Source organism: Uloborus diversus, chromosome 1 (assembly GCF_026930045.1).
Source record: "Uloborus diversus isolate 005 chromosome 1, Udiv.v.3.1, whole genome shotgun sequence".
NCBI classification, from domain to species: Eukaryota; Metazoa; Arthropoda; class Arachnida; order Araneae; family Uloboridae; genus Uloborus; species Uloborus diversus.
The window spans coordinates 212,553,747-212,581,566 of record NC_072731.1 but is presented as its reverse complement, the minus strand read 5'-3'; the positions used below and the strand labels follow the sequence as shown (position 1 = coordinate 212,581,566).

The 27,820-nt window shown below is 33.5% G+C and overlaps 1 protein-coding gene across 2 annotated transcripts in view; it reads right to left on the bottom strand.

Annotated features, from left to right (window-relative positions):
• The window catches only part of LOC129234159 (sorbin and SH3 domain-containing protein 2-like), a 121,856-nt gene that overhangs the window by 50,931 nt on the left and 43,105 nt on the right, over positions 1–27,820 (bottom strand). For both annotated transcript variants that reach the window (XM_054868072.1, XM_054868073.1), the window contains exons 2-3: positions 6,804–6,955; positions 5,195–5,268 (exon numbers count right to left, since the gene is read on the bottom strand). In XM_054868072.1, the coding sequence (XP_054724047.1) occupies positions 5,195–5,268; positions 6,804–6,955 (226 nt within the window). The remainder of the gene's footprint in view (positions 1–5,194; positions 5,269–6,803; positions 6,956–27,820) is intronic.

The window sequence follows — 27,820 nt, the reverse complement described above, 5'->3', positions numbered from 1 at the left end:
CGGAGATGATTCACACTGATTACGAGAATCATTATTTTGCACTTCACTTGAATCAGAAGGGTTTTTCAACGAAGAAAAATTCTTTAAAGAGTCGTTTGTTTTGCAAGATGTATTTCCTAAGCGAGCAGAAAGTCTTTCTGATTCAGAGTTTTGGGAATTCTTTCCAACACCTCTTAGAGAATTCTCGGAAGCACTCACGCTTTTAGATTCATCACAGCTGCCGGCACCACTTTCACCACGCCTGGAAATTGCAAGATCGTCTGCACGTTCCACGCGAGCACCATAAGGCCTCCATGAAGAGTACAGCCGATAAGGAGTTCGCCTGCTCGTTTCTTCCCACTCTCCGAAACAGGTCTGGACCGGTACATCGACCGTGGAGGCGATCTGGGTCTGGACCCCGACCTCCCCTCGAGAAGGCTCCGTTTGCGAGTACGAGTCGCGCCTAGAGGCCTCTGCCTCCGATCTGCGAGATCCTCGTCGCTTGGACGAGGGCAGCGAGGCCAGAGAGGCGAAGGGCCGGAGCGAGAACCCTTTCGGTTTCAAGGTGAAGAAAGATCGGCTGCCGGGCTTCTTGTCGAGGCGGTCCACCGACCCCGCGGTGCTCGGTAAGGTGGCTGAGGAGGACGCAGACGATAGATCGGGATGCGGGTCGAGCTCCGGATGAGTCACATACATGCTGTGGCGCTGAGACGGGGTCGTGGGTGTCTCCACGTAAAAACGAGACCTACTAAGAGACATTTTTTGGTGTCACCGTTACATTCACAAACAAAAGCTCATATTCATCATGTATCACACATTTCGCGGAATGATGTCACCTCACAAAGGAGGGGGAGGCCCTCCTGTAAAAGCATCTCAAACGATTCTTGATCAAACCTACTTGACATTTTAAAATCAGCTGAAGTAGTTTTTCTTTTTTATCGAATTTCATTAAGGTCTACGGAACAGAAGTAGTGGTCAAATCTTTCAGAGGTAAAATACTAATGTAAGCGAAGAATTATTTCATACGCATGGTGGAACAACAATCACTGCCATATTGTCTGCACAAGTCCAAAAATTTTGCGGAACTAAAATATCGATTTCATGAGCGAATATTACTAAATTTTGCGATAAACTAAGCAGACTTTGTTCTTCATAACAGCACTTGAAAATTTCAAAAATCTCACTAAACCGAAGAAAACCTTTTTTTTTCTGCAACACATTTCATCATATCCTTGAAAATATCTTATCCGGCTTCAGCATCATTCACATCTTCAGTTCACAAACCAACGGTCTGCAAACTCAGCGGTACTCTCCAGAACAATCCATCTTAACTGAACCTTCGTTCTTGAAAATTGGAAAATGTCCATCGTCATTCCAATCACAATTCATTTCCAAAAGCCCAACCGTCGAATTTAGAACATCACATGGACAAGTTGTTAGGTAAACACTGGCCAGAAAAGTTCTAAAATTCGGCAACCTCTAAGGAACCTATCATTACCTCCTATTCAGCAACTAGCGGTTCGTTCGTGTCATTGCGCAATAAACTTCAAGGAGATGCCTGCGCCGCCACACACAGAGCAGCCAACACTCGTCCTCTCCTCCTTCCAGAGCCCCCTCTATACCTTTAAAAATTCTCTACTCTTCATCCTCCAGAGAGTAGAAATCCTCAGGGATGATATTTCGGGACGGAGAGAGCGAAAGAGAGAAAGCACGTGGTTTGCTTCCTCCCCTTCATGATCGTGATGAGAGAGCAAGAAGAAGCAGCTCTAATTGCCCAAATAGCGGTCCTCTCCCATAAATAAATGAATTCCCTCCTCTAGTTGTTCTTTTGACAGAGAATGTTTGTTTTATGCTGCAAATAAGTAACTCTCCGCGATCAATTAAAGAACCCGACCGCCACAAGAGAACTGGAAATGAAAGAAAAGTTGCCGAAACAACAAATGAAGTCCAACTTAAAAACAACACTATATTTTTAACTTTCAACACTTGTTTTCTTTAATGTTTTCGTAGAAATGAAACATATATTATCAAATGGTTGAAAATAAAAACGCGCGGTAATACTACTGAAAAGAAATAGAATAAAAAAATTTAACAACGAAAAAAAATTAAGAATTTGTATTTTGAAATTGACTTTTCATTTGAACTAGGGATGAGCTTAGATGTAGGGGAACATGGGGCAAAGAGAAATACGGGGCAAAGAGAAATGGTGAAATATTTACTCTGCTTTTAGCTCCACCTATCTGGTATTATCTAAACTGTGTAGTACCATATGTAGTCTATTCTAGTCAGAAAAAAATACCGCCGAAGCTAAAAGCATTTGGTAATACAAACAATTTTTAAAAATTGATACTCATAATGCAATATTTTGTTGTAGGTAAAAACTTATTTTTGTAACAATAAAATGATAAACTACTCCTTATTAACATTTTAAATATTTATTGAGACCTCCTAATATTCAATGCAGTATTAATTTAATCAATTCTTTTTATTTTAAATAAATTGCACTATTCGTCAAGTACAAACCGGGCAAAGAGGATGGAGCAAAGTGAAACAGTTTGTTTCATTTACTCCCTCAATCATTTAATACAAATCAATTACGTTTTTTTTTATTAATTAATTCATTTACATTCCTTTATTTAGTAATTCACTTTTTCATTCAATTATTCCCTTATTTTCTCTTCCCTTATATATTATTCATTCATTCTTTTACTCACTCATTTATTTACCTTCATATATGAATTGATTTATTCATTTAATTATTCGTCTATTGTTTCATTATCTTTTCATTTATTCGTTCAACCTTTTATTTAATGATTTTTTTTGATCAAAAATACGTTTTATAATCGAATAGAAAATAATTCATTAAAAAAATATTTTGTTTTTCACTTTGCCTCATGAAAAAAAAAAAAGTGAAAATTTTCCACTTTTTTCCTACTCAATTAACTGCCAAAAATTAAAAAAATACTGTTTCAAATGCAAGTTTTATAGCAAAATACAATGTTCTTTCTTTATGTGCTGTAATTTCCAAAACAAATTTCCGATTTGTTCATCTGCAAAAAACTCAGTCATCTTAGCCATTTCACTTTGCCCCACATTCCCCAACTTGTTTGCATGTTTTTGTTCCGTTATTTATTAAATTGTACTGCTATGGTCGACGCGAAAGATTGAGGCTTATTGGTACCATAAAGAACAAAGTCTAAAGCGCGGGGAAAATGAAGTTATTTTGTATGATAGGTATTTCAAATTTTGCTAAACTCATTTGGGGGGGGGGGGGGCGATGAAGAAAAAAAATGGATGCTGATTTTTAAGCAGCAAGTATTGTTATTAAGCATGGAAGCGAAGTAAAGAAACGCATCGAATATTTTTGGAATTTAATTTAGCGCAAAAATATGGTAACTTTTTGAATCATTATTACCCTCCAGAACTCGCATCTTGAGCAAAATATTCACACCAAGAAGGAAAACACTTTTTGTTTTATTCAGCAAGTCAAATATTTTGTATAACATGTGGATATTAGAATAATAGTAAATGAAATATTTTCAACTAAAGAGTATTTAAAACATTTTTTAATGGATATAGATGGTGTGAGAAAAAAAATCTCACGTTGAAGATCTCGGGTCATTCATTTTGACTCGAGTTCTGGGGGGTTAAAGGTTGAATAAGAATGTATAAAACAATAAACTGTAATCCTTTTACATTAAAAAAATACAGTCAACGTTCTTTCGAACGACCCTCGATTATAATGATTATTTCGTTATTTTCACACCCGTTAGAATGCTCAAAGTGAATCTTTCATTCCAATGCAACGTCCAATATCAAGCTTTAACTTTTTGTTCACTTCTCAAGATGTTTAATTAGAGAAAAATATTGAAACATTTAATGCTACCAAAAGTATGACACTTTTGGATTTATTTGGTGGCAAAAGGTTCAAAGAAATGACGACACACTAGTACACAAACAATAAGAAACAAAAAGAAAAGATAAAGATAAAAAGAATAATAATGTTGGTAAAATAAGCGATAATCTGCACTTCTATTGGAAATGGAAAACTATATTTGGGAAAATCTGAAACAAAGCTGAAACAAAAAATGATCTCTGTTTATTTCAAAAGTAGCTGAGTTCTAAAAGTTTTAATGTATTTTGGTCTAATTTAATATTACGTGATTGCTATGTAGTATTGTAACTTAAAAAAAAAGAAAGGAATTTGCTAATATATATATTTTTTGTTCGTTTTTACTTCTCTTTTTAAAATGAAGCATGGGTTTGTTAAAACGTTTTCAGTACTTTTAATTATGACGAAATAGCCTCCAGTATATCTTGAAAATTTACATTGTAGAGACTTTAAGTTATAGCAATTGACTTGGTTTTTTTTTTTTTTTTTGGACGATGTTTGAGTACAACTTTCTTACCTTTTATTCAATTAAAAAATAAATTCAATACTGTGAAGATTATCATTGATTTTAGAAGTAAAAATCCTGTTTAATCTTTAAGAGGTAAAAATTAATGTTTCTTGCGTCTTACTTAAAGATTAATTAATGATTTTAATATATTTCTCTTACACCAATTGCCGTAGACAGTTAAATATGAAAAGCTTCTATTTGGTAATAACGGAACTAATTATTTAGGAGGAAAATACATCTACATCAGGTTTTGTTTAATTTCTTTCTAAAGTAGGTTCAAAAGTTCTTATTATTTTGAGCAAAATATTTTTTCTGAAAAGTTTGACTGTAAAATTACCAAAATTATCATTTGGCAATTCATTTTGAGGAAGGCGTGATTTTAAACAAGAAGTTGTTTTTATTTAACCATAAAAAATTTATTACACACATTTACGTACATGAGTACAGACACACACACACATGCACTCATGCACATATATATCTATATATATTTACACACACACACATTAAATGGAAATATATTAAAAATTTAACACAAATATTTCCACTACTTGATATTATTGATACTGTCCAGTGTATACATTTTCAGTTTTAGAAAGAAAAGTAACACATAATACTTTGGTAGGGGGGGGGATATTAAGAACCCTTTTTTAAGTTCAAACGGCAAAAGTAAAAACAATTCAAAAAAATGAATTCAAAATTTAAGAGGATACTTTTAAAATGTAAGGAATATTTTTAAATGAAAAATATATGTGTACATACACATACACACACTTCTTCCAGGAAATGAAAGTTTTATTGAAGTTGCGACTTACCAGACTTAGATGACCCATTCAATATCAATGTTTTCTTTGCGGTATAAGTAGGTTCAAAATTATCTAGTGATGACCTGTGAAAGAAACAAGAGAAGAAAAGATAAAATTTATAACCAGCACTTGTGAAAGCAATTTACGAAGTCCAAACACAACATTTTTAATGGTTTTTGTTAATCATGAATAGCAATGGTTCGAACAAAAGCAAATTAATAATTTATGGCTAGTACAATCGGCCCGTACAATAACTGACAAATTAAATTATACTTAGTTTATTTGTGCGGATCGAATAGACAACCAACTGGAGAGTAGAGGATCCAACCTGAAAGTTTTGTTTCATGAGAAATGTAACAGATGAACCGAGATGCATATACATGGCCATCTTGTATCAACAGCGTTTACGGGCACCCCCCCCCCCAATCCATAAGAAGACTTGCTTCTAAGCCATATTGCTTAGAAGCAAGTCTTCTAAGCAATATGGTACTATGCTTATTGTACTATATTTATATATACACATCAGGATTGTCATGACCCCTCTCCTCCACAGGCTCTTCATTTCAATTTTCCAAGGAGGGAGGGGGCACAGGATATAGTTTATTCAATGCCTTTTTCGGGAGGTAAACATCAAAGTACTTGCAAAATGTGTAATTTCATTATGTCTTTTAAGATCCGGGGAGGGGGGAGTCAATTGACGTCCCGTAATCACCCAAATGACGGATCTGCTCGCCTACCAGGCAAAAAGTCCGATTTTACCACTAGCTGTGAATAATCTGATTACACTTATTTGTATTTATTTATCTATTTTTTATATACTTCCATCAACACTGAAGTGAACACCCAGTCGAACCGTCTAATCAATACTCAGATTTACAGGGGAGGGGGATATCACTAATAAAATTTTGACTTCGTCAATCGTAAATTAGTAAAAAAAAAAATTTTTTTAATTCTTTAATTTTTATTTTATTTTATTTTATTTATTTATTTATTTATTTGCCGTATTCTGCTGACATTAAAGCTGACTCCGGAACTGTTCACTTCCAGTGGAATGCGAAAAATATACTTCTACTTCGGCCCCCTTTACTCACAACGTGACCCCTTAATACGTTTTAAAGAGTAGATTTGTCTCACAATGCGTTACTCAGTGCTCCTAGGTTATGAATTCAATCTGATATATGTTTCGTTGCTAATATATCGTTCAAAAGCTGTCATTTTTTGCATTTTAATCTCAGCAATGCAAGAATGAACGGTTAATATCTCAATGTTTTTTATAAGTTTTTTCAATGTCCAAAACATCTACGAAAATCATACAATCTGGAAACTTTCAAACCGCAGAGAGTATCTGCGAGCTAGGGTTCTTGCACGGATAATCGAGAATTCAGTGTGTACTTGTTTTTATAAAGACGGATGGCAAAGTTCACAGTTCGGATAAAACCTGAATTATTCTTCCAACTTTCTTCAATGCACGTAGGATGCCCTAAAACAGGGTTATTATAAGATTTTTTCAAACAGCATGAATTATCTTCACTTGGACAAAGCAAGAGTTAAATATATTTTTGTTTTTAGAAAACTTATGATAGGGAAAAAATGAAATACCAAAATGAGTCACACTTACCTTTCGACCTCTAGGACCAAGCTCATACCCGTTTCCTTGATAATGTTTTGAACGTCCATTTGGGAGAGGCCTTCCGTCAGATAGCCATTCACCATTCTCAGGTAATCACCCTCTTTCAACCCCTGATGATAGGCTTTGCTTCCCGGGTTGACCTGAAAATAATCAGTATGAGCATTAACAGAACTCAAGGCATAAATTAACTTCTGGTATCCCTTTGACTACTAACAGAATATGTATGGCTCAGTCGTAAACCAAGCTACTTATGTATATTTCGTTTTCAATTTCTTAACTGTGAAAAACGACTCATGAAATTCTTCAAAATACTATGTGTTCTGGAATTAATTCAATTGCTGCGAAAATCTTTTTCTTTCTCATAAAATGCGTCCTAGTTTAGTTTTGGATACGTTGAAGTTCATACAAGAGCAAAATAAATAAGTAAGTAAATTTAAGTAACCATTGTATTTAACTTCAGTCAGTATTCAGGCATTCATCAGTAACCATTCAGTAAACTCGACTTCTAAGACTCTACCAAACAACCTCATTATTATACCCAACAGTTTTAGATTAACAATGTATCAAGTTTTATGTTGATTAAACTGTATATACGACATTTAAGAAACTAGAACCTAGAGCAATGTGTTAAAATATGGCGCACCGGACAAAGCACCGGACATGGAACGAGCCTCGAATAATACAAACATATTTAACCATTCAGGAAGATATCAATCCATTTCGTCAGTTATTGAAGCATTATGGATGCATATTACGTGAACGAGTGCATGTGGAAAAAATGGGCTACTTCATTAAAAAAAAAAAAAACATTTAACTATGTAAGTACTATTTAAAAAAGTATTGTAGTAATTCCAAACGTAAGTTGTAATTTAATCCATTTTCGTGAAGTATTATAAGATGGTTCTTGAAATCTGCTATACAGGCTCCATATTTCAACTTTTTTGGACGCGGTTTACAGTCATCAAACAGATATACAACGAGGTTAAGGTTATAAGTTATGTAGTTGCCCTGCTAGGACCAACGTGAAGCTCCCTTCAACAGATTTTATTTTTACATTTTTTCCCAATGAAAACAAAATTAATTACAATTTAAAGTAATATTTTTACGTTTGAACATAACGTTCAACATTTTTTTAATGCTGAAGTTTATATGGTCATTGTATGTCAGAACTTTTTAAAGTTCGCATAAGAAAATTATGAAACAATGTTTACTTAGATCTTTAAAATAAAGCGTCATAGAACCAATAAAGGTTAATTAAGATATATTAAGTTTTAATATTGCTTACATATATTCTTTGAAGACAGCTTACAATCGTCTTTAATGTATATGACTGTCATTCAACTCAAAGCCAGTTAGAATCTGCCAGGACGGAATCAATGAAAGAAAAAGAAAAACTTTGGCAAACAGCCTCTGAGTTTATGCGGTCTACCATCAGTGAACAAAACTATTCGAACATGTCATCCCCTGCCAGAAACGACACGATTCCCTTAATAAGATCTTAATGTCGACTCAAACTGTATGCATTTTTTTCTACTGAAGACGTTGGATGTTATTTCGGACACGAATTCTCCTAAGATTGTCGACTTCCTGAAGAAAGATTACTCCCTCTCTCTGAAGTTAAGCTATGTCAGCGTTTTGGAGATTGACAGACATGTTAAGCTGCTACAGCGCTTTGGAGATCAACAAACCCCAGTTTTAGCATCGAAACAATTTCTTTTACTAGAAGCATGCAATAAAAAGAGTGAGATCAAAAACTCTGCTACTGGCACTAATTGAACCGCATATTAAATAGCGATTATCATCTAGGAAGGGGACCGACCTTTACATGGCAGAATTGCAAGCCAAGTTATGACTGCTCTATCTCTCTGTTCTCTCTGCACGATATTTTTCTTCGGGATTTCAATATTTTAACTGTTTGAGTTGACTTTTCCATTAATGCGTCTCTCTCACTTATGCGCTAATTTTTTATTGGTCCTCTTTGGTCGGTGCATAAGTGAGAATTCCCAGTTTTCATCTACATCAGCTGCCGAAATATAAGTAAAAATGTCTAGATATGGCTAAAACAATGTCTTAAAAAAACAGGGGGGGGGGGGGAGAGAAAGAAAGATAAAGATTTAAGACCTTCTCTTCAGATAGATCGATGTCTTTATGAATTTTCCGTTTAACATATCTTCGAAATTCAGATTTTTAAATTCTTAATGCAGAGAACAAGCATTCAATGCAGCATATCATCGGTTTCGTTGGAAATGAAAAGAGCCTCGATAGCATTCACAGGTTCTCAGGCAACATTTCAAAAACCGGTGTGGTGTCACAAAGCAAATTTATTATCCCGTGACATTTTTTTCAATGCCACAAAAATCTCTTTTAATGTTTGCAAACATTGCTTTTGTACTTCTTAGCAATCAAAACAAATAGCACTAATATTTTCGTGTCTTGGATCTAATGCATTTGAAAATTCGCTCAAAAGAGGTACAAAAATTATTCGTTAGGTTAATACTCGACAGAATCTACAGCAGCGGTTCCCAACCTGACGCTAATTACTCCCAAAGGGGTAAAGTGGGATTTTCCGAGAGGTATAATAAGTATACTAAGATTGGGTCATTGTTCGGTCACAGAACAAAATTATTAAAATCTTTTTTATAAATCTACCTAATCGATAATCATTAATGATTGATAAAGAAAGATAATAAACTTATAGCTGGACTTATGACATGCATTGGCCAAAAGAACAACTATAAAAAAATTGTTATAACGAAGCAGTATCATAATGTCAACCGTCTCATTGACGCTTGATTTCGTAACAGATTGTCAAGAAACAGGTGTTTTCATTATCTGAATGATAAAAAGTAAAATTACAATTACTATTTATTTTGTCATTTTAAAGAAAAAAAATGCAAGATGCTAAGGGATTTCTGAGCATAGCAAAACGGCAGTTTTGTACGTTTGAAAAGTCGTTTTCAAATTTATAGATTCTGGTGCTCTTGAGACTATACATTTTTCTCATTTGTCTCAAAATTGTTTAAATTTGTCTAAAAATAGAGACTAGGGAGTATAAATATAGTCTCTAGTCTCTATTTTGCTCTTTAGCTCCCCGCTTGAATTAAGTTGAACCTATAGGACTTTTCGCTAAAATAGAAACCTTTATATCTGCTGTTCTAATTAATTTAGAAGATTGGAGCAAGCTTTATTTGATGCAGGAAAAAAATCTTTCGAACGACATAGAACAATAAGGGATAATAGGAAATCTTTCACCCCCTTAATAGGCAATTCACGTGAAATTTTAGCTGAAAAAATTAATCACAAAAAAGCTAATTTGAAACTTAAAAGAAAAAACCACAGGTGCACCCCCCCCCCCCCCGAGGCTCGAAGTAATTTGTACAATATTTGAAGGCTGTAGGTGTTATGAGGTGTTCTGGACCCAGGCTCGCCGCAGACTTCCTTTCACAATTTCTTTGACGTTACTTTTTTGGATATATAGAGAAATGTTTTCGGAGGTAGTTGCTTATATAAGTCGGTTTATGGGTAATAGCCTTAAAAAGTAGGGAACCACTGGTCTGTGAGAACATTGTTCCTTGTTGTTTGTTTATTGGAGATAGAAGTTTAGGTATTTAAATGCTAATCGCACATTGGCTCAATTTTAATGAGAATGTTGGAAAAGTTTTTATCTACTTCATCTCTTTTGTGTTTTGAAATCAGCACCTAACATTTCTAACAGAATCAACTCTAAGAAGGAACAGATTTTCGGTCTATGAGTATTTACGAAGGGAGGAAATAAAAGGAAATGCACCAAAAAAAAAAAAAAAAAAAAAAATCAAAAACAGAACGAGAGAGACCAATTGGAAAGCAAACTGCCAAACTTTTGTACTGTAGTTAATATGCTTTAGTGCATCTAAATAGAAACTACTTATAGCCAGTGGTACTCAACCTATGTTTCCTTTACAGGCTCCGAACACAGGACAATAGTTTCACAAGGAACGCAACATAAAAATGAATATAAATTGATGTCCGTTTATTTGATATTATTGATGATCTCATATACCAAACAGCTGTCTTAAGCGTTAAACCAAACAGAAACTGTTTGTGAAAAGTAAAAAAAAAAGTGCTTTTTAGGGCGTATCTGCACGAAAAAGACGTTAATATGATGCTTGGGAAATATTTGACTGCCATTACCCGGTCACTCGTAGCGGCGCGTGGGCTGTAGATTGCGCAATGCTGACCTAAGGGATTAAAGAGTTGTTTTAGTAACATTACGAAGGGTGTAACCGAATAGTAAAATCATACCTCTCGACCCATCCATCCTCCGACATCAAAACGGTTTTTAATTTTTTTTTTAAATATATATCTGGGGAGGGGGGAGATTTACAAAAAAGTAGTTACAGTTATTTGAATTGTTTGAGTACTGTTATACTCTGAACAAGGATAACTAATGAGGCAGTAGAAAACAACAGGATGTACCAAATTAAAAATTCGGAGTAAATTCGGAATGTAAAAGATCCCTCGAAGTACTCGTTTAGCTTGGAGTGCTCTTGGCAAAATAATATTCCTGATGCAGTTTCGCATAGAAGACAGCATAGGAGTCTCCATTTAGTGGGAAAATTGGGCGTAAAAATTCTTGTGTTAATGGCATCCACCGATAATGCTACATCAAAGAATAGATGCTTTATCAGGGGATCGCACTGTGTTTGTCAAATATTGTGCCTCTAATGTAGTCCCATTAGAAAGATAGTTTTACTCAAAACTTTAAGACGTCCACTTACATCCCTTTGATTCCTATTGCTTCAAATGATGCAGTCTTCCACTCGAATTGAAAACAACAAATATTAAATACCGTTGAAAAAAGGAGGCAGTTAATACACAGGGTACACCAACAGTCTTGCTCTAATTACAGAAATTGATTACAAAATAACCGTTAAATAACGTAATTTATCTTTTGTATCATTGCATAGGCCAGTTTTACTGTTCTTTAATGCAATATGCGAGCAAGTGCTCCTTTAAGAGTGTGACTCGGAGGAACATTTGCTAGGAAAACACCATTTTTAGTCGAAATAACGCTGAACAGAAATCGAACCGCGTACTTTCGTTTAAAAATACGAAATAGCCCATTAATGTTCAACGTACATTTCCAGCAGTAAGTTACCACCCCTAAGCCAGGACTAAGGCAGAACTACATGCAGTATACCGACAACCTGGTCATTGGTCAACCTCATTCAGAGAACATAATTCATAATTCAGAGAGCATAGTCTATTCATAATCTATCCCATCTATCTCTGGTTGGGATATTGAGGGCTGTCGGTATATTGTGTGCATTTCCAGGTTGTTGTCGAAACAAAACTCCTGAAGCAAAACCAACAAATCGATGGTAAAAAAAATAGGGTTTAATGTTCATTCCCCCTAAAAATGAAGAATATTTAACTTTTTCGCGCTTTTAGCGGGCTCGACTAGCAGAGTTTAAAAAATACTACAGTGAAATTGCAGGAAAAAAAAGAAAAAATACCGGGTATTTTCAAACTGTTGTCTCGAATGGAGTCCGTTTGTCGACGTGATCTTGAAAAAGCATTGCGCTTCTGAGATGGGAATAAAAAAATTTTGAAAAAAAAATAGAACCGACTTCAAAATTGCTCTAAAAAGTGAAAAATAATTTTATTCTTTAAACACCATCGATAATACTTTTAAACATAATTTTTGAAGTTGGCGCAAAAACGATCGATAAAATCATTCACAACCATAACTCAACTACAAGTATAAATTTAACCACGTCCAGTTTCTTCACTACCACATGCATTACGCATTGATGACAGCATATTTGAGTAACGATATAAATGTTTCGTTCCTAAGTTTGGATGATTTTTTGATAAAAATATGAACGAAGCATGGTTACAATGAATTTTACTTTTTGTTTTTGCGCCAACTTCAAAAATTATGTTTAAAAGTATTATCGATGGTGTTTAAAGAATAAAATTATTTTTCACTTTTTAGAGCAATTTTGAAGTCGGTTCTATTTTTTTTTTCAAAATTTTTTTATTTCATTCTTTTTAGTGTAAATGTAGATATTTCAGTAAAAGTAAGAAGTTACCTAGTAAGAAGTTCGGCTCTATATCACTGTATTGCTTTAGAAAAGCCTTTATTCAAAATTATCATTACAATTACTATTAATGTTACAGTTATATGGCACCAAACTTTTATAACAATGAGTTTCATATTGTCGCGTAGATGAAGATAGCGAAGACAATGTGAAAGCCAAATGAAGCGACTACTCGTTAGTCTCAACTCGAGATCTTTATTCAGAACCACGAATGAACGTTACATCTCCTTATATACAACTTGAAAAACTGCTGGAACTTTCCAGACTTGAAAAGATACAGAAATTAATAGAACATTCGAGAAAATACGGGAAACAGTACAAACGAAATTTTAGTAAAATTCACTTTGTCCTAGACGGGATTTGAACTCGAGTCGCTCGTGTGGGAGGCGAGAATTCTACCACTGAGCCACCGTTATCCACGGATGAAAAGTGCGAACTTCGCTACAATATCATTTTAATCATTTAATAGGGAAATTTACTGTTTTTTGCCCATAACTTTTTTTCTAAGGAACAAATATGGTCAAACAAAGTAATGGGACCTAAGTTGAGCCATCCTCTATCCATTAAAAAAAGAATCATCAAAATCGGTTCACTAGGTGAGACGCTATGAGTGGACAAACAAAAAAAAAAAACATACATACGGTATGAACTGATAACCGCCTCCTTTTTGAAGTCGGTTAAAAAGGCCAAGGTTTAAATTCTCATCTACTAGAGAGGGGAATACCTGTTCCACAACGTGCGAAGGCTTTTATTTTGGTAAGAACAGAATGCGACTCGAAAGGAAACTAGTCCGATTAACGCTCATTGACCCCGTATTTCCCACACGACGCCTACACAAAGAGTAACTGGCACAATCTACTATTATCAAATGTATAAACAATTATACTTGATTCTTGAAATTCAACTAGAATAAACGTACTATTCCCTATTGTAGGAATACAGAGCTTCTCGAATGATTCATGTTTCAATTTTTAAAAACATTTGTCTTCAGAAAAATTGAAACAGAAGAAGTTTAAAAACTTGACTCGTTTTCCGAACAAAACAGATGTGAACGTGATATTGTACAGAACTGATAGCGAGAACTGGGAAATGTTTTCACTTCTTCGAGAAGATTTTTAATGATTAAGACATTCTTTTATTTTCTTTCGTCTATGTTAAGGCAAAAGATGTTGCATCTTTTTCAAAAGGTAGGGGAAATAGTTTCAATGCCCTTTTGTAGGTAGCCATTGCAAAATTTAGATAAAAATAGCCTACACCTTATGCACCTTTTCTTCCATTTTTAGTTTACTTTTTCGTAATTATCAAAGAGAGAAAAAAAGCATGAGAGAAGGCATACTGTATCCTCAAAATAGCGCCAAAAACAAAAACAAAAAAAAAAGTTCACGAATTCATAAAATAAACAAACGAATATTAAAAAATTAAAAATTGGAAAGTAGAGTTTTGAGATGAAAATGTGTGTCTGTCGGTTTGTCCGTTTGTCAATCTTTCAGTTCCGATTTGGACAAACTTTCTTTGTTCGAAAGATCGTGGCAGAGACAAATCATTCCCATATTTTACTTTTTGATTTGAACAATTTTTTGTTGAATTTTGAACAGAACGAAAAACATCAACATTAGAGCATACTAGGAAACTTAAAGCCGATATGAACCTGAATTTAAAAGTGGATTTGCTTCGAATAAATTTTGTTAGAAAGAGATTTTGATAAAGAACATGTATAGAAAATACCATTTTGTTTTAGCTATTTAAAGGGCATTCTTTGAGCAATCTAAAAAAACTGCACATTAACGACGATAAAAATTATTTTCTGGCACCAAAAAAAAAAAAAATGTGCAGGTTCTGAATGTATTCTCAATCTTTGGTTTCCAGAAATAGAAATGAAAGTAATAAATGCAAATCGAAACTGTACACTGTACCATATCTCATAGACTTAACATTGTCGCAAATTAGAGATAAATATAATGCAATAAAATGGAATTAATTCAATGAGCAAATATTTTTTACTAGGACTAGGGCAGTGGATTTGGTGGGAAAGTTACCAACTCCTGACTCCGACTTCTATAACCCAAAATATATTCGATTCCTACTCCACGACTCCGATTCTGAACTCCGTAACCTTGGCAAAAATGCTTATTTGGAAGGAAAATGCAAGAGTTGGAATTTCAACTCTTCCGACGCTAAGAACTCCCGACTCTTAAAATTTCGACACTTGGAATTTTGAACCCCTCCGACTCCGACTCCTTTACCCCTAATTAGTCCAACTCCAAATTCTCAGTCCTGGTTTTTACTATGAAATAATGATTGTTGAGATGATTTGTTTTTTTTTTTTTTCAGTCTGAAGTTTTAATTAATTGACCTAGGGGAAATAAGAGAAAATTCGGCCAACTTTATTATTTTTAACAAAAAGAAAGAAGTGTCGTGCAGATGATTTTGTTATTGATGGAGATTATTTACTTAAGAAAAGGACTTTTCGTTATTTATTTATTTATTTTCTGAAGTATATCTATTCATTCATTTATTTATTTTGATTTTTAGCAACGTGAAATAAAAAGAAAATTCGAAGCGCCCCATTCTTTAACAGAAAGAAAGATGTGTGCAGACGATTTTTTTTTTTTTTTTTGGAATCCGATTGAAAAGATTGTTCCGATTTTCGAAGTACTTTATTTTTTAACAGAAAGAAAGAAGTGGGCAGACGATCTTAGTATTGATTAAAATTAGTTACTAAATTTAACTTCTTGTTATGTATGTATTTATTTTCTGAAGAAAATTTATTTACTTATTTATTTTAATTTTTAGCAATAGGAAATAAAAGAAAATTCGGAGTGCTTTATTTTTTCACAGAAAGAGGAAGAAGAATGCAGACGTTTCTTCTTTTTTTGATAAATTTTACTCATTTTGATATTTTTATTTATTTATTCATTTTGAAAACAACTAAAAAAACTTTTATAGAAAAAATACATTAGATAAATCATTTAAACGTGCTACTACTCTATTTGTCGTTGATTTATTTTTTACGTATCTCTTTCATCCGATGAGAGATGCATATTTTATTTTTAGAAATCAGATTTAAATGTTAGACATGTTTGACGTAATTAGCTTGTCTTAATAATTCAGAGAACATTGATCAGGTACTACAAATGTGATGTTGATGTACATGAAAGAAAACTCGTTGAGTTCTGGACGGAATGTCGTGATCTTTTCTGAAAAGCCCCATTCCCCAATAACGATGGCGCACCTAATTAAAAGTTACGGAGTACTCTACAAGGAAGATACCCTAAAATACAAAACCACCATTTAAAACCCCCTAAAAAATTTAATAGCGTAGTCTGCGGCAAGAGCCCCTAGGGGGCGCCGTTAAAATATTGTTCGATAACACTTTTGCTTAATTTAAGGCATTTTAGATCCTGTAATACTTACATAATGAAAATAAATGTATTACTTTATCCCGTTCAGAAAAACATGTTTCCTTTTTCAACATAAATAACACATAGGAACATGATACGGTCTACTGTGGTTACATTTATAATGGACATTAGGAAGCAGTAACTGAAATTAAAGCAAAAAATAGGAGAAAAGCAAAACATTAAGCATACACCGAAAACGCTGTAATATTCTGGATGCTTTAACAAGCATTTCCGGTATTTGCCTTCGTAATCTACTTTGGACCTCAACTGATGAAAAACGTACAAATTTACTCTCTGATATATAAAAATTTGACTTTTGAAGTATTTGAAAACAAATGCTCGCTAATGGGGTTGTTTCCTTCAGTCAAAAGTGCTACTTTAAGTCACTGAAAGTGATAGAATAAGCAGGAAGAAAAAATAATAATAATAACATGGTGCGAGGAAAAAACTTTCATTTACCCAACTCTTAATTTTAAATTAATTTTTTTTTTAAATGTACGATTCTGGAAATAAGGGGTGGTCTTTATGACTTCACAAATGATGTACTTTAGTACATCTCTACTGGCGAGCTGGAATGCTTACGCTTGCTGTCTACCGCGTTTCCAGCTTATGATAATTCAGTAGCGAATTAAATATTGCGCTTTACGCTTGCAATCAACCATATCGTTGCTAGTTCACGTGAGTAAAGATGCGAATTAAATATTGCGCTCTGTGCTAATGGCATCAGTGAATGGCATTTCATCATTTGTGATGTCATGCGCAGAAACGTTGCAATGAAATTGCATCGTTTAAAATAATTGTTAAAAAATTTTAAACTTTGTCAAGTTATTTAAAAAATGGTTAAATCCTATGTTTTTAAGCATGCCCTTTCAGAAAAAAATACTTTTAAAATTTCGGAAACAACCCCATTGGAGGGAGGGAAGCATTGTTTCAGACTCCTCTAAAAACTACAAATGAAAGGATGTTTAAAATCTTAACCCACGGAAAACTGTTTTAAAATCTATATTTTTTACGTTACCAATTTCAGAAATAGAAAGAAAACGCGCTATTTTTAAACTATTTTTTAATGAAAGCTTGTTTCTCTTTACTTATCACCACTGACTACTTTGTACCCGTCTGAAGGAACTATAAAAGAAGCTTTTCTCGTTTTCATGGACAGAGAAATCAACTTATTACGCGATATAACATGCTTTACTCTTCTATCAACAGATGGCAGCAGCATAAACATTCAAATTCACAATACCGAGGTCAAAAAACTGACAGCAAAACATGTGATGCTGCCATCTGTTGTTCAACTATTTAGGTGTAACCCTTTTTTTTTAATTCTCAAAAGAAATTCATACCCTTGGATAGCTATACCTGAAGCTGATTTCTGAGAATTGCTACGCTTCAAGCTGACTTCGCTACAGGTTAATAAATAATGAGAAAAGCAGAAATGAGATTCGGAACTGAAAAATTAAAAACTAAAACAACACTTACACTAAAACTAAAACTAACACTGAATTAAAAAAAATTAAATGATGGTTTTTAGGGAGAGTGTTGTAATTTTTGTGAAATAAACTACAAAACACGTTCATTTCATAAAAATTACAAAATGCTGTAACGTTTATCATAAGGTCTGTGTACAAATTTGGAAAAAGAAAAAAAAAAAAAAAGACTGCATTTGAAAAGTTATTATGTCAGCATTTCATTAAAAATGTGAACGAAAGACTAATAAATTTCACTATCCACAAAATTATTCTTCTGCGTTTTTAAAAACAGTTTAGAAAATTTTAAAAAAGAATTGAAGTAACTATTCGTGAAAACACTTGAATAAAATTCGTTTCTAACGTTGGGAAAAACTGAAGGCTTGTATTTAGAGAGAAGAATTTTTTAGTTTTCAAACTAAATATAACCCCAAGAGATAACACGATAATAATGATCATTAGGTACAAGGAAAATTTTTGCATAGAGCCGATTATTGAGCGATGGGTCTGCCGGGTGGGTAGGGACATTGAGCGGCAATCAAATAAGACAAATTTACTGCAGAAATTCTGCAGATTTCTTGCAGAAAGTCTACATAACTTCTACAGAAGTGATTTTACAGAAGTTCTCCATAATATCAGCAGACTTCTTCAATTTAGAAGTAAATCTAGGTTCCTGCAAATGACGCTTATTCAACTCAAAATTCGACATTTGTAAACAGAAAAAAAAAATACAAAATCCGGATCTCCGATTTATCTGAATCAACTTCGTAGTTTTGGAAAGTTTTCCGTTCACACAAGTTTTGACAGCAGAAATACAAGTGTGCTAAACGTTCGCATTTTATTTTGATTAAACGTACAACTCTTGCATAGATCGCGCAATAAATTATAGCAATCAAAGAAATCTACTATTAGCGCACCAGTTCGACGCCACTGCAGTGCAGCTGAGTCATAATTTTGTTACAAAGCACTGTTTTTCGCTGTAATGAAAAGTGTGTCTGTTTAGTTAAGGAATTGTCAGGATTCTCCGGATTTTCGTTTATCAGAATTGCTTTAAGTCCTTCGTAGGTTCTACTGGACTCTCTTCTCGGTCAAAATTTTCCTTGTACCTTATGACTGACGACACTTTTGTGTTGGTTCTTTTGTTTTTTGACCTATAAAGTCCGACAGAATTATAACAGACAGTAAAATTATGAGGATAGTACTTTTTTAACTCTCATTCACTATTGATTTATATCATTAATATTTTATTGATCCTTGCATTTTACAAATAATTTTTACATTTTCCATGAATTTAGAAGATGTTCTTGCAGGCCACAGTGGGGGATTATGGCGCAAGTTGTGCCATCAAAATTTTTGGGGAGGATTTTTTTTTTTAAATTTATTTATTTAAATTTATTTATTAATGTAAATTTATTCTGTTTATATTTTATTTCATTTATTTATTTAGTTTGGGTGTGTGCTTGTGTATGTGATTGGCGTAGCACAGAACTTTTCTAATAAAATAATAATTAAAAACAAATAAATAAATAAATAAAAAATATTTAAAAATAAATTTAAAAAAAAAAAACATTTTTAAAAAATAAGTAAAAAAAAGAGATAAAAAATAAAAAAGGGAAAGAGGGTTGAGAATTTTTTTCTTTAGGGTGAGGGGGGATTTGCGCCATTGAACCTGGCGTGGGGGGCATGGGCACCCCTGTGTTCTCGCAACGTATCTTGATTAAAATTCCTGTTTACTGTGTTTCACTAACTGTCCACAATTACCTTCCGATTCTTGTGAGAGTTCGCACCGAATCTGTTGTCACCCACCGACGTCACTCTGGCGAAGCGCAAAACGGCGATTATGCGTTCGAACTGGAAACGGAGAACAAAAGCTACCCACCAGTTTGGCAGTCGTGGCCTTGGCGCTTCCAGCGTGGGTGCGCGCGGAGCGGTCGCCTTTTTCGGCGATTCGTAGGATTCATAGCGTTTCAATGTCAAGGTATGCAGGGTTACTAGACACGGGGAATATCGCTGTCAGTGGCACAGTTTTCGTTTCGGAATGGTGGACGTAGGCGTTAATAAGCTATGTTTCCTGTTCCGCAACCATAAATTAATAAAACACATTTATGAGACTTGCCCTTTATTATTATTCTTTTCATTGATGTATTCTTCAAGGCTCATTTTATTCCTTGTTTGAAACTTTACAAGGAGAGTAAAATAGGTAGCAGTTAATTCTTGACCAGATGGGGTCTGAATTGCAAGCACCATACCGAGCAGCAAACAACTCAATTGAAATACAGCACCCAGAAAACTGAAGTTTCGCCTTAGTTTCGAACTCATCAATTTGGAATAGCCATGACCGAGTAAAATGGGAAAATCTCATGTAAAAGATGAGTATATCACACTCGCAGCTAAATTTATGTTAGTTCGCCAGTGGGAAGTCCGTCGACATCATAAGACCCCACCTGGAAAAAGTGAAGACAAAAGTTGCTGTGTAAAGCCAAAAATAGCAGCTTCTTTACAAAGCATCTGCGCATTGATGTACAAATATTAAAAAACTAGCTTTAAACTTCAATGTAAATCTTTAAAAAAAAAAAAAACAGCAGCTAAAAAAGGTGTATGGTATACAAAGCGCACTGTGCAAAAAGGTGTAATATCTAATATAAATAAAAGGAGATTGACTAAATAAAATAAAACACGAACAAATTAAATCCTCAAAAAGAGAAATTGCTTCAAAAGGACTGTTCTAATGAGTAATCAATCATAACTTTGAAAAACGTAAGCGATCGGTTATGAATAAAAGGTAGAAATCGGTTATGTATTAATCCCAAAAACGAAATTAAGTACTTTTAAGAATAAAATAGACTGGTCAAATTAAAGAAAAGGAGATCATAAAAGAGTTGCTCCAATGAGTGATAAGTCAAAACTTTGAAACCTCGCGTCTGAGCAACCGAAAAAAAGAGAGAAATCAGTGGTAAAAAAAATTTCAATAACTTGACCTAAATCTTTTGACAAGAAATAAAAAGAGACTCATCTGCTTGAAGAAAAAGGGCGGATGAAAATTTTCTTCATCAGTTTTTTACACTTTTTTACGGCAAACAGTTGCTTTCTTTTATTTAAATATATATATATATGAACAATCAGTTGATCCCATTAACCGATGCCCATGTTTGAAACAAATCATTTTTCGAAAGTACAACTTAGATCTTTTAAAAAATGCAACTTAAATTCTTTTTGTTTACAAAAAGCAACCCAATAAACATCCTCTTTCATCAGAATTGGATGCAAATTGCTCCCGCACATTAAACCTCAGTTTTTGACTTGAAATTATTGAAAAATTCTTTTACTGCTGATTTTGTTCGACATGCTAACTCCCAATTTCCACTTTCAAATGGAAAGCTTTCGTAGAAAGACGATTGAATGTTTAAGCGTGTGAAGAAAGAGCCCGACCAAAAAAAAAAACGAATTCCCTGTTATTCCGCCATTTATATTCTCTGATTATAAACGACCATCGTATCCTCCTTTCATCTTCTTCAATCAATTTGCTCCAATTTTCTCCAAAAGAGTTCATGTGCATCGTTCAATTCCAACTCATTGTCGCTGCTGGCACGTCATAAATAAGAACAGAAAGGCGAGAAAACGTGCCCCCCCTCCCCCTCCCCCAAAAAAAAGAGAAGAACATCAAGTAGGAAAGAAATTCAGAAACACAACTCACACAACAAAAGAAGTTTTTTTAGCTTTCGAGTCGGGCATTGAACATTAACCCTTTAAGGACTATACGAAAGCTTTGTTGTAGAGCACAGGGGATTTTTTTAATGCATAAAACTATTAAATGTGTGTGTGTGTGTGTGTGTGTGTGTGGACGTAAATAACATGTATGTCAGTAGTTTTGTGAAAATTGGTTCTGTAGATTTTGTGAAAATGGATGGGACATATGTGTCTATCTGGCGCATAGAGATAGATGCAAGGCTATAATTATTTTCCAAACTTTCATTAGCTTATTATTCAACCCCGAAAGATTTGGATAATTAAAGACAACCTACACTTAGTCTTCAATTATAAAGTAGTCTTAAAAGTTAAAGCATGGCAGTATGAATGTGTCCGGTAGCGGAAACAGCGCCAGGCTGCGACTTCAAACGCAGATTTTTGAGGAGGTCTGCAGACTATTTCTGACATGGGAAGATTTCCCCCCCCCCCCCCCCCCCGCTTTCTGCACGAGTTTCTCAAACTTAAATCTGAAATTTCGGCCAAAAGTGAAATAGAAAAAAAAGTAAACAAAAAAATGGCGCCTAAATCTATGAAGGAGTCCTTGATGCCGAACCTTGCCTTGCTAAGAGGTCAAAAGCACCAGCTCCCGCAGCTACCTCTGATTCAGTTTTCGTTTTTATTTTGAAGCCTTACAGTTTTCGTTTTACTCGAAATTTTTTAATTTAGCATTTTCTTTCCAAATATTTTTTTTCCGATTTATAGTAACTGTTACGACTAATCTAATGCAGGACTACCTCGCAGACTACAGATGGGTTTTTTAATCTCCGTTGCAAACAACTGAAATCAAGATGTGGAGATATGTAAAACATATACGATGTTTACAAAATAAAATTAGTGTATTTTTTGTACAATAGTCAATTTTCTTTGCTAACATTAAGATTCTGATGACTCATGGATAAAATTATAATTTATAAATTATTTGTTCAGCAATTTATACAATAATTTTTAGCTCAGGGAATACATACCCCATGGTTGTTTAAAAGGTTAAAATTAAGGCATCAAAGGCGGGAAAACTAAATCAGGGAATCCATCATATAAGAAAATATTCTAATTAATTTGACAAGCTCTCACATCAAAGAGAATAAAATTCCAATAAAATAGGCCTTATTGCTATGAATCATAAACAAATCAATTCATTCTTTGTTTCAGGGAAGACAAATTCCAAAAAGTTCAACTTCCCATTCTTCATTGTTATTTATTGCATACGACATGAAAATCCGCGACTTATACACACGTTATATACAATATTGTAATATGACTGATAATAAGAGAGAAAATTACTTGCAGAGAAGAAACAGAGAATTTGTTAAACTTATATTTTATTTTAACGGACACTTTGGTTATTTCCTTATGTGTCTTATGTTATGACATTCAAATGATTTAACTGCAACAACTGGAGCTTTTACAGTGACTTCTCAGGCATTTCTTTGTTTGGGGGCACCGGCAACAAAAACTCAGCCCAATTTGATTTCGTTTTTGTTAGAGATATGTTTGGGGGCTAGTTTAACCAGTTTTTCCTATTTTCACTTTCCTTTTTTCTTAAGTTTATTTTCAAGACAACTTGGGGCTTATTAATTTAAATTAACATTTGCTTAGATACTACAGTCGAACTCGCTTAAAATGAGTCCTGATTTAACGAGAACCCGGATAAAGCGAGGAAGTCAGAAATACTTGGTTGGTACAATGTTAAGTCTATGGGAGCATAACTCGCTTTTTCGAGCAAACCCCGTTTAAAGCGAGCAATGTTTTTGTGATTTATGAAATTTCGATTGACTTCCAGCTCAGTTTACCTTTTTTGATAATTTTGTTTAGCATTCCGAAGTTAGTGACAAATCATAAATCCTGAGAACAAGAGATGACGGCACATTTTTAATTTGTGGAGTAAAGAAATATTTATATAGATAATAAATGTATGTAGTTGTGTATTCCTCCTACAGACAATCAGACAGTTCAAATCGAAGTAACCAACTTCTTTGGAGTTGTACAGTGATTAAAAAGAAGAAAAAAAGCAACTATGATGAATTTTTATAATTTTTTTTTCTCGAACTCGTTTTATACGAGCACTCGATAATAAAGAGCACATATCGTGGTCCATTTGCGCTCGTTACAAGCGATATCGACTGTATTGATATCCTGAATAAATTTGTGTGGGTAATCTTAATTATCAGAAATATCCTATCGTGTGAAATAGATTACAAAAAGTTGGAAGTCAGTTAATTGATGAACGCATTTGCGATATACAGGGTTCGCCGATATATATCAGTCGATATATATCATGATATATATCCGATATTTATTTTGAAAATATCATGATATTTTGATATTTTCTATATTTATTTTTCAACTACGGTATTTTCAATTAAAAAAATATATTAATCATTGTAATATTGTTCATTTATTATTAAAAGTGACCAAAAAGTTATGTACTATATTTTTATGATATATTTATACATCATTGATGTAACAAAGTAATATAATATTCCGTTTTTATTTTATATTCATAAAATGATTAGTAATGTAACAATTTTAATTCATACTATAAGTGCCTCATTAAATATTAAATGTTGGTCAGAAAGAAATAAAATGTCTTATGACTGTGCACCGACTAAAGCATTTTTTTTTTTATTTCTGAATCATATAACTATGTGAAAGCGGCTAAAAGAAGAAAAATTGGTACAACAGCTAATACTAAATGAACTCCATTAAAATTGATAAAAACTTTAAATGAAATATTTGATATAAATAATGAAAGAAGCGTTAATTTTAAGTCTACATATTGTAATAACAATGTAAGAAAATAAAGAGTGATTTGAGGATTCATTATTCATTTACTATTTTGAAAACTTTAGTTTGTGCTGATTGAAAATAGCGGATAGATATTAAAATATCCGATATGTATCAAAATATCGGATATTTTCGAAAATATCATGCTATTTTCGAGCATTGGCTTTGTACAATATTCATAATTTTACCAAATTGCATCACAAAGCAGAATAATCACTTTTAAAAAACATTTTGCGAGCTTGACTTGTGTAAAATAAGTTAAGAGAAAGTGGGGCAAAAACCATTAAGTTTTGGAGAATTATACTCACATGCTACAACGTTTCACAGCAGGTGGTTCATTTTTTGCAGCTTTATTGGGCGTTTATAAGAGCCCAAAAGGAACTATGGTCCATAGACTTCGAGTTAAAAAATAAAAAAAGTCGTTGCACGTTTTCTTTATTTGGGCTGCTTCGGTATCTTTCCGGAGACATTAAAGGAAATGCGTTTAATTCCTTCGTAATGAAAGCATTGATCCGTTAAGTGTGGACACATAGTAACTAATAAAAGAACTTCAAACCGAAACCACCAAAATGAAGATCGGTTGGTGAGCCATGAGATTAGTTGTTCCTTGCAGGCTGCTTGCTGGCGTTACTCTCATTTAACCCAATTATTTGACTTTATTTCCCAAATTATGCATCCGTAAAATTATTTTGAGCTAAAATTGAGCATTGTTTCTTTGAAGAAGTTTCCATCACACATACACATACACACAATTTGCTGGAGAGCCTCCAAGCCGCTATAGAGACGCAACTAACTCTTCTTCATCATTGGTGTCAAGGTATTGTTAATTGAAGTAAAATAAAATCGATAGCATCCCCAGTGTATTTTTAATCGATTTGTTTTAAATAATAGTATTGTTGAAGTTTTGGAGAGAAGGAAGGAGAGGCATTTATAATTTTTTTCTGATCTATAATTTCTATATTTTAATAGTAAATCAAAATCTAGTTTCTATGTTAGAGTTGTTTATAATAATTTGCTATTCATCGCTTTTGATTTCACACACATTAATTAATATTGAACCGGTTAATTTTGAAGTTCTTATGATTTATGTACGTCTGTTACAAGATAAATGAACAAATGCAAGTATCAAAATACAGACAAATAATATCTAAGCTGAAAATGTTTGTGTAGATTTCAATAAAATGCATGTTCTTACTCTGCATCGTTTCGTTTTGAGACTCTAGGTTTTCAATTAAAAAATACTTCACATTTTCAAAACTGTACAGGACAATTTTGAATTTGACATTCAGAAAAACGTTTCTTTGCCTTTTTGCGACATTATAAGTAAATCCTTAAGAAAGGAAGAAGATCCCTAGAATCCTTGAAAATTGAAAATCCCCCCCCCCCCCCTTTTGCACTACATTGTCGCAAATTCGAGCTACCCGTCTTCTGCAAATGAGACAAAATTTTACGATGTTGCATTTGACATTCTAATTGCATCAAAAGACATGACATTTCTTAATAAATATGCCCGCTTTTGCAAACTCTTTTTAGCTGGACCGCCTTAGAGTGGTTGTGACCGACGCAATGGCAAATGAGTGACTGAAAGGTTGTCTAGCAGTTATTCTCAAAACATTGCGTATTAAAAAGACCTTGGAGTCAAAGTTAATTGTTTGAAAAGCCCACTTTCGACTAGCGACAATGACGCCGCCAAGAGATCGCCTCGTGGAAAATTGTTAATTAGCTAAATTACGCAATGAAAGGCTTCCAATCGATGTAATGCAATCATGATACCTTGATGCTATCCTTCGAAAAGCACCATTCAATCTTTTTGCTTCTCTGCCTTCTTCTATAGTTTTTGCTTTATTGATTATTTATTTAAAATTTTATTTATTTGCTGATACATTTTTCTATTAAACTTATTTATTTCTGAGATTTTGATTTTTTTCTGTATTCTGTAAGCAATTTCATTGGTTAAAATCTCGTAAATTACATGGACTTTTTACCTTCATGCATCTTGTAACACGCGTCGTACAGCGACTTTGCTAGTGTTTTCTTTTTCATTTATGAAACAATTTAGTTTATAAATATCATCAGTGAGCTTGGCTAGTGTTTTTTTCTTTTATTCATGAACTACATTTAAATCATAAATATCATCAGTGAGCTTGATGGCTAGTGTTTTCCTTTTGATTCATGAAACGTATTTGAACTATGAATATCATCACTGAGCTTGGCTAGTGTTTTATTTTTGATTCATGATACATACACTGTAAAAACGATTCAGAAACGTTCCTGGAAAATAATAGGCAGCTGATGTGCCCGATTTCTGCCAGTAACATATCTCGCAAACACCAGGAATGTTTTCCACTAAAATTCAGTAACTTCCCTGAAATTATCCTGAAAAATCCAGAAACCTTTCCGTTTAAGCCAGTTGTGTCTCTGGAACTTCAGAGTAATCTTAGGTAGGGATAATATAACAGCTCCAAAAGCAGGGTTACGAACATGGCCAAAGCTAAGCCAGAATTGCAAGTATTAAGCATCTCACTTGCTTGCAAATTCTTGCTAAGCTACGTAGTTCAGAGACTTATTCGATCCCTTTGGGATCTTACTCAGTCTGGACGAGCCGTATTCGAAATAAAGCCGAAACACCTTATAAATACTTTCAGTTAATTTTTAAACTGGGAGCTAAAAATATTTTGTACAACAGAGAGAAGCCTGCATTTGGACAACTTGTAGCAATTCAGGAAACTTTTTGACAATGATTCTTGATATTTCTAGGAAGTGGATAAAAACCTTTGAAATCCCAAAACGTTACACGGAAATACTCAGTAACGTTTCGGAATTTTTTTACAGTGTATTTAAACTATAAATATCATCAGTAGCATTGGCTAGTGCTTTCTTTTTGATACACAAAATATTTAATTCATAAATATTTGATTATAGCAGCTGCAAATTTGTTCATGTATAAATTTCGTACAATTTATTGGTCATCCAATTGATAATAAAATAGGTGAAGAGTGAAGTGTTTCCACGAAAGGGACACTTCACTCTCGAGGAAAAATTTATGTTATCGAATTTTCATGATAATTTCAGAAATTAAAAAGAAAATATGTTTTTAACTACTTCCCAAAGTTGAAGCCGAAATATAGGCTGTTACAGAAAGTTGACAGGAAAATTTTTTTTTCAGTGAACAATAAGTGACGTGATTTCAAAAATTCCTCTTTGCGAGTGAGTTTTCGATATTTTCCAAAAATGCATTAATAGTAAAAATCACACCTATAAAAAGAAATTAACGGTATTCAAGAATTACATTATATACATTCATAGTAACGTATGTTTAAGAATTAGTTGACGAATTAAGTATAATGTTCAAGCTAAACTCGGTATTTTAATATTTTCTTACATATAATTAAAAGAAAAAAGACAATTTAAAATTGGATATAATGTAATATTTTATTAATAGTTAGGTTCATGTTGCAGATTATTAATATCAATCGGAAGAAGATTCGAAATGGTACACCAAAAACTCACGTTTAAGCAATTTT